Below are 8500 nucleotides of genomic sequence, written 5' to 3'. Positions count from 1 at the left end.
CCCTTTTTTTTTTGTGTGTTTTTTTTTGACAGTCATCGTTCATTGACAAGCTAGAAGTGAATTATTGATGACCAGAGCTGGAAACACATCAGATGGCATCCACAACATGTGAACAACATCAGGGGGAAACAATGGAATTGATAGATCTAACAACTAGAAATGGGTAGATGTTTTTAGTAGGTGTGGTCACGGGACGTTTCCAAGTGTCCCTAAACCTCTCCAAAGTGACATATGTCTGTAAATTAGATCATTCCGGTGCTATTACATATTTGCAATCCTTAAATGATATTTGTTTAGTATAAAAACACAGTTTCTTCCATATCAACCTCACTCCAGCATTGTGGTGGTGTTATGGAGTATCCAGGGTACATTTAAGTGTCCTTTCAACCTCACTTCAGCATTGTGGTGGTGTTATGGAGTATCCAGGGTACATTTAAGTGTCCTTTCAACCTCACTTCAGCATTGTGGTGGTGTTATGGAGTATCCAGGGTACATTTAAGTGTCCTTTCAACCTCCCTCCAGCATTGTGGTGGTGTTATGGAGTATCCAGGGTACATTTAAGTGCCGTTTCAACCTCCCTTCAGCATTGTGGTGGTGTTATGGAGTATCCAGGGTACATTTAAGTGCCCTTTCAACCTCTCCAAAGTGTCAGAATGTTTTAATTAAACTGTATTTGCACGTTGGATGTTAAAAAGTTCAAGGCAATGCTTTGTCCCACTCAGGTAAACTGCATATCTCTGGAAAGCTCATCTCATTGGCTACGATACTGTCAAGGTGCCATAGTAGCCAATCCCCTGTGTAATGGATGCCTACAGCGTGTAACCAGGCAACATCATATTTTTGATGTGCAAAGATATAGTCCCTCGGTGGACATTGGATGTTGCCATTAAGTCATACATCATCAGATAACATGGCAGTAGGCTGGTGATCGATAACGGTAGGACACGCGCAGACAAATAAGACCTCCTCATGATCTGTGGAGTCCCGGCTTTCGGTGTCTATCGACGTATTCCGTGATTATTTTGTTTATGCTTCACAACGCTAACTGAAATGTAGGTGGCAGCCATTTTGAAAATGAGGTCATCGGCTCTGCCTGCACTTATACATTTGTATGCCCATATATGGTAGTAAGTCACACCGAAGATTTGAAGGCACCGATCAATAGCCAAGATGCTCAGCTGACAGCAGACTTTGCAGATAGGGGCTACCGTTTTCATACCAGACTGAGTGGAATAAAAAATATACAAAAATAGGGTCATCAAATATGAGAACTTTACATTCAAGAGGTTTTAATGGGACAGGGACACAGCTGCTTACCTTTGATATCCTGAGGGGTGTCTTTGGAGAAGGGCAGGGGATCTGGAGCCAGGACCAATACAGACAGCTTGCTGAAGACCAGCCCAAACACAGCTACTGCTAGGGCTTTGTGCTGCGTCTGGTCCAGGAAGTTCACTGGACTGGTGGGTGGGGGGGGGGGGGGGGGGGGGGGCACACAGCGGGAAGAGACCATAGATAAGACCAAGCAAACACCCGCAAATGAATGGTAACATATTTCATGGTTATAAATTGTCTCATAGTGTGTTATTGCGATGAGGCAGCCTGAGTTGTTTTTGTAACAGTGATGTTTTGTGTGGTTTCCCACTGGGCACAGACGTCAGTTCAACATCTAGTTTTGATTTACATTTGGTTGAGTTGTCAACTAACATGAATTCTACCTGAAATCAACAACAAAATGTCACCATGTCATTGGGATTTTAGGTTCAATTTTGGGTGAAAAAAAGAGGAAACTCCCTCATGTTTCTCTTTTCAAATCCAATTAGTTTTCCACATTGATTCAATGTCATCACATTTCATTTGGGTGTTGAAATTACATGGAAACAACGCTGATTTTTAACCAGTATTTGCCCAGTGGGTTGTCACATATTGACAACAGTTCCTGGTTGCTTCATGTCGATGTGTTTGGTAAATGAACCTGCACTTTACCTTGAGATACCAGTTGATCCACTGGCAAAACCCTCACATAGACTCTTTCTCCTCTTCAGGACTGCTAGAATCAGCACCACAACGAGCTAGGAAACAAGATATTCCATAAAGTGATACAATAAGAACTCTAATTCCTCTCCTAAACTAAAGTACAACTAAAATAATCATCTAATGTACCTTGTTGTCAAGCCAGAGGGCCTGAAGTAATATGGGGGGGGGGGGTACTCCTAGGAAAGGACCTTCTGAATGCTACCTCCCCATTGTCTCATTATTTTGATGAGCCCCTGGTAAGTGGAGACGCTGACCCACCCTTCCAGCCTGGTCTCATAGACTAGACGTAACATAGGAAACCTTAAAAAAACCTGGCACACGCAAATGAGTATGATGCGTTACGTTTGGTACGGTTACGTAGGACAGAAGGTTGCTTACAGCAAGAGGAAAAGAAGGGTGGTTGGTGTATAACATGGGGGTATATAACATGGGGGTGTATAACATGGGGGTGTATAACATGGGGGTGTATAACATGGGGGTGTATAACATGGGGGTGTATAACATGGGGGTGTATAACATGGGGTGTATAACATGGGGGTGTATAACATGTGGGTATATAACATGGGGGTGTATAACATGGGGGTGTATAACATGGGGGTGTATAACATGGGGGTGTATAACATGGGGTGTATAACATGGGGGTGTACAACATGTGGGTATATAACATGGGGGTGTATAACATGGGGGTGTATAACATGGGGGTGTATAACATGGGGGTGTATAACATGGGGTGTATAACATGGGGGTATATAACATGGGGGTGTATAACATGGGGGTATATAACATGGGGGTGTATAACATGGGGTGTATAACATGGGGGTGTATAACATGGGGGTGTATAACATGGGGGTGTATAACATGGGGGTATATAACATGGGGGTGTATAACATGGGGGTGTATTACATGGGGGTGTATAACATGGGGGTATATAACATGGGGGTGTATAACATGGGGGTATATAACATGGGGGTGTATAACATGGGGGTATATAACATGGGGGTGTATAACATGGGGGTATATAACATGGGGGTGTATAACATGGGGGTGTATAACATGGGGGTATATAACATGGGGGTATATAACATGGGGGTGTATAACATGGGGGTATATAACATGGGGGTATATAACATGGGGGTGTATAACATGGGGGTATATAACATGGGGGTGTATAACATGGGGGTATATAACATGGGGGTGTATAACATGGGGGTATATAACATGGGGGTGTATAACATGGGGGTGTATAACATGGGGGTGTATAACATGGGGGTGTATAACATGGGGGTGTATAACATGGGGGTATATAACATGGGGGTGTATAACATGGGGGTGTATAACATGGGGGTGTATAACATGGGGGTATATAACATGGGGGTATATAACATGGGGGTATATAACATGGGGGTATATAACATGGGGGTATATAACATGGGGGTGTATAACATGGGTGTATCGTATATAACATGGGGGTGTATAACATGGGGGTATATTACATGGGGGTGTATAACATGGGGGTGTATAACATGGGGGTATATAACATGGGGGTGTATAACATGGGGGTATATAACATGGGTGTATCGTATATAACATGGGCGTACACATCACAGACAAACTGAATTGGTCCACCCACACAGACAGTGTGGTGAAGAAGGCGCAACAGCGCCTCCTCAACCTCAGGAGGCTGAAGAAATGTGGCCTGTCACCCAAAACCCTGACAAACTTTTACAGACGCACAATCGAGAGCATCCTGTCGGGCTGTATCACCGCCTGTTACGGCGAATGCACCGCCCTCAACCACAAGGCTCTCCAGAGGGTAGTGAGGTCCGCACAACGCATCACCGGGGGCAAACTACCTGCCCTCCATGGCATCTACGGATCACCAGTCACCTTAAACAATGCCACGTTAAATAATGTTTACATATCTTACATTACTCACATCACATGTACAGTATATACTGTATTTTATACCATCTACTGCACCTTGCCTATGCCACTCGGCCATCTCTCATCCATATACTGATATGTACATATTCTCATTCACCCCTTTAGATTTGTGTGTATTAGGTAGTTTCGCTACACTCGCATTAACATCTGCTAACCATGTGTATGTGACCAATAACATTTGATAACCAATAACATCTGCTAACCATGTGTATGTGACCAATAACATTTGATAACCAATAACATCTGCTAACCATGTGTATGTGACCAATAACATCTGATAACCAATAACATCTGCTAACCATGTGTATGTGACCAATAACATCTGATAACCAATAACATCTGCTAACCATGTGTATGTGACCAATAACATCTGATAACCAATAACATCTGCTAACCATGTGTATGTGACCAATAACATCTGATAACCAATAACATCTGCTAACCATGTGTATGTGACCAATAACATTTGATTTGATTTGATTTTAATTTGATTTGAACACGAATATCTAGCAACCAAAATATTGTGTGTTTGAATTTCCTCAGACAACTTTAGCATTTTCTCTAATTAGCAACATCGGAACTACTAACTACTTTTTAGCTACATGCTATATAGCATGTTAGCTAACCCTTCACCTTCCACCAATTATCCACCTAGCTAGCGTTAGCCAAAACAAATGGGAATTTGTAAGATATCATATGAATTGTAATTCAGGAACATATCATACAAAATGGATGATGGACAGCCACACATGAATACATACCATACCAAACTTAACATATCATACTCATTAGAGTGTCACGGGTTTACATTTACTATGTTACGTGTACCCTTGAGTCCAGGTTGTCCCTACATAGTGCTCTGAGTGTGCTCTATTTGGCAGAATCCCAAAGTCCTACGGTGTGTCAGTTCAATTATAATTCATGCCGTTGTTCTCCTCAGAAAAGTGGAGCGAGCCCTCTACCACAAATTGGACAAGGCCTAACGATGACATATATCACTGATGATGTTGAGGGAGATGGCTTTCTGAGGTCATAGAGAGTAGTACCAATGTACTGACGGAACATCCCCTTTAGGACATGGCCTATAGTCATCTGTACTGACTGAACATCCCCTTTAGGGCATGGTCTACAGTCATCTGTACTGACTGAACATCCCCTTTAGGGCATGGCCTACAGCCATCTGTACTGACTGAACATCCCCTTTAGAACATGGCCTACAGTCATCTGTACTGACTGAACATCCCCTTTAGGGCATGGTCTACAGTCATCTGTACTGACTGAACATCCCCTTTAGGGCATGGCCTACAGTCATCTGTACTGACTGAACATCCCCTTTAGGGCATGGTCTATAGTCATCTGTACTGACTGAACATCCCCTTTAGAACATGGCTTATATAAACATTCACTGTTTCCATTCATTCCAAACATTCATATTTGATATTCATTTGACCTGTGACCCCTATTGTTGTTGGTAAATGTGTACCGGATGTGTGTCTCTGTAATTACATGGCTCATTAGTAAAAGAGACCTTGGTCTCAAAATGACTTCCTGTTCGAGGTTCAAGTAAAATGTTTTCACCAGGTGTAAATATTGAAAATAGACAGAAGGTCTGATACTTACAGATACTGAAGCGATGCATACGTGAAAAAGCTGGTCATCCGCTGTGGGGTCACATGGGAGAATAACTCTGAAACAGTCATGTAACACAAGCTGAGCAATGACCGTCAGAAACCATTTACACAGAGCAAAAACAAACTCCCTAGAAATCCTGTTCAGCCTGACTGTGCTCTCGGTAGCGAATCTGACAAGAGTTTCACCTAACAACTGAAAATATGCCATTTGGAATAGATCATTTAATCATGGATGGAAAAACGGGAAGAATTGAAAACCAGCTATACTTTGGCCCATGCAGGTCAGTGATTGAGAAACCCCCTGATCTTAGATTAAATAACATCATCATAACATTATGGCACAGTTCCCCCATAATTCATTGCACTGATCCTGTGTGGCTCAGTTGGTAGAGCATGATGCAACATCAGGGTTGAAAAAATGTGATTCCCACTGTGCTGTGCCACGTATACGAAAATATATGTATTACTGTAAGTCGCTTTGGATTTTTAAAGAGTGTTGGCTAAATAGTATGCTATTTACTGACCCTCATACTTACTCTTTTGGAGGTCTGGTGGGTTCCATATTGTTGGAGTACCAGTCTGAGTAGTCATAGTAGTTATACGGTTCCTCTTCTACCACCTTGGTCTGGTTCATCTTGATCTTGTCTCTGTTGCTATAGTCCACGTTGATGGGTGAAAACCAGAGGAAATCCACCTAGCCAAGCTCGATCATTAACCGTCTCTCCAACGCAGCTATGTCCCAACGCAGCGCAGCACTTCCCGATCAATAAATATTGATAATTTTTAATTGTATTGAGAGTTGTAGCTTACTCCACTGTGTGTTGGGTATCTTTGAGTTCAGGTTGTGCAGCGTCTGAGGTACAGAGAGAGAGAGAGACCTCTGGTCAGGTGTCCAGTTGTGTTGTCCCTGCTGTAGGAGTTTAGTACACACTCTAACAGAGTCTAACAATGCACCCTTACCCCAATACATTCCACACACACACACTAACCACATAACACCCCCAGATTACCTCAGCACACAAAGACCTGGGGAGGGAGACCAGGGTCAAGGGGTGTGAGGAGGATGGCGAGAGGGATGAAGCTCTGTTGACCTCTATTGACCTCAGTTTCATGATTGATGAATGATGGTTCACTTTATATAAAGTTAATATAAATATAAAGTTAATATAAATATAAAGTTAATATAAATATAAAGTTAATATAAATATAAAGTTAATATAAAGTTAATATAAAGTTAATATAAATATAAAGTTAATATAAAGTTAATATAAATATAAGTTAATATAAATATAAAGTTAATATAAAGTTAATATAAATATAAAGTTAATATAAATATAAAGTTAATATAAAGTTAATATAAATATAAAGTTAATATAAAGTTAATATAAATATAAAGTTAATATAAAGTTAATATAAATATAAAGTTAATATAAGTTAATATAAAGTTAATATAAAGTTAATATAAAGTTAATATAAAGTTAATATAAATATAAAGTTAATATAAATATAAAGTTAATATAAATATAAAGTTAATATAAATATAAAGTTAATATAAATATAAGTTAAATTAATATAATATAAGTTAATACAAAGTTAATATAAAGTTAATATAAAGTTAATATAAAGTTAATATAAAGTTAATAGAAATCTAAAGTTAATATAAAGTTAATATAAAGTTAATAGAAATATAAAGTTAATATAAAGTTAATATAAAGTTAATATAAATATAAAGTTAACATAAATATAAAGTTTAAATAAATATAAAGTTAATATAAATATAAAGTTAATACAAATATAAAGTTAATATAAAGTTAATATAAAGTTAATATAAAGTTAATATAAGTTAATATAAAGTTAATATAAATATAAAGTTAATATAAATATAAAGTTTAAATAAATATAAAGTTAATACAAATATAAAGTTAATATAAAGTTAATATAAAGTTAATATAAAGTTAATATAAAGTTAATAGAAATATAAAGTTAATATAAAGTTAATAGAAATATAAAGTTAATATAAAGTTAATATAAAGTTAATATAAATATAAAGTTAACATAAATATAAAGTTTAAATAAATATAAAGTTAATATAAATATAAAGTTAATACAAATATAAAGTTAATATAAAGTTAATATAAAGTTAATATAAGTTAATATAAAGTTAATATAAAGTTAATATAAATATAAAGTTAATATAAATATAAAGTTTAAATAAATATAAAGTTAATACAAATATAAAGTTAATATAAAGTTAATATAAATATAAAGTTAATATAAAGTTATATAAAGTTAATATAAAGTAATATAAATATAAAGTTAATATAAAGTTAATATAAAGTTAATATAAAGTTAATAGAAATATAAAGTTAATACAAATATAAAGTTAATATAAAGTTAATATAAAGTTAATATAAAGTTAATATAAAGTTAATATAAAGTTAATACAAATATAAGTTAATATAAGTTAATACAAATATAAAGTTAATATAAAGTTAATACAAATATAAGTTAATATAAAGTTAATATAAATATAAAGTTAATATAAAGTTAATATAAAGTTAATATAAATATAAAGTTAATATAAAGTTAATATAAATATAAGTTAATATAAAGTTAATATAAAGTTACTAGAAATATAAAGTTAAATAATAAAGTTAATATATAATATAAATGTTAATATAAAGTATAATATATAAGTATAATAAATATATAAGTTAATACAAATATAAAGTAATATAAGTAATATAATATAAAGTTATATTAAAGCTCATATAAGTTTAATATTAAAGTTAATATGAAAGTTAATAGAAATATAAAGTTAACTAGCAATATAAAGTAATAGAATAATATAAAGTTAATAATATAAGTTATATAAAGTTAATAGAAAGTAA

General features: G+C 35.8%; 1 protein-coding gene across 1 annotated transcript in view; it reads right to left on the bottom strand.

The window, feature by feature from the left end:
• Nucleotides 1-6382, bottom strand: part of LOC109876977 (receptor for retinol uptake stra6-like) — a 24125-nt gene extending 17743 nt beyond the window's left edge. Inside the window, exons 1-4 of the mRNA XM_031812802.1 lie at nt 6146-6382; nt 5599-5665; nt 1984-2069; nt 1318-1457 (exon numbers count right to left, since the gene is read on the bottom strand). Of these exons, the coding sequence (XP_031668662.1) occupies nt 1318-1457; nt 1984-2069; nt 5599-5665; nt 6146-6243 (391 nt within the window). The 5' untranslated portion in view covers nt 6244-6382. The remainder of the gene's footprint in view (nt 1-1317; nt 1458-1983; nt 2070-5598; nt 5666-6145) is intronic.
• Nucleotides 6383-8500: the final 2118 nt, after the last annotated feature.

Source organism: Oncorhynchus kisutch, unplaced genomic scaffold (assembly GCF_002021735.2).
Source record: "Oncorhynchus kisutch isolate 150728-3 unplaced genomic scaffold, Okis_V2 Okis03b-Okis08b_hom, whole genome shotgun sequence".
Taxonomy (NCBI): Eukaryota; Metazoa; Chordata; class Actinopteri; order Salmoniformes; family Salmonidae; genus Oncorhynchus; species Oncorhynchus kisutch.
Note: the sequence above shows the minus strand (reverse complement) of the source record. Positions and strands in the feature narration are given on the sequence as shown.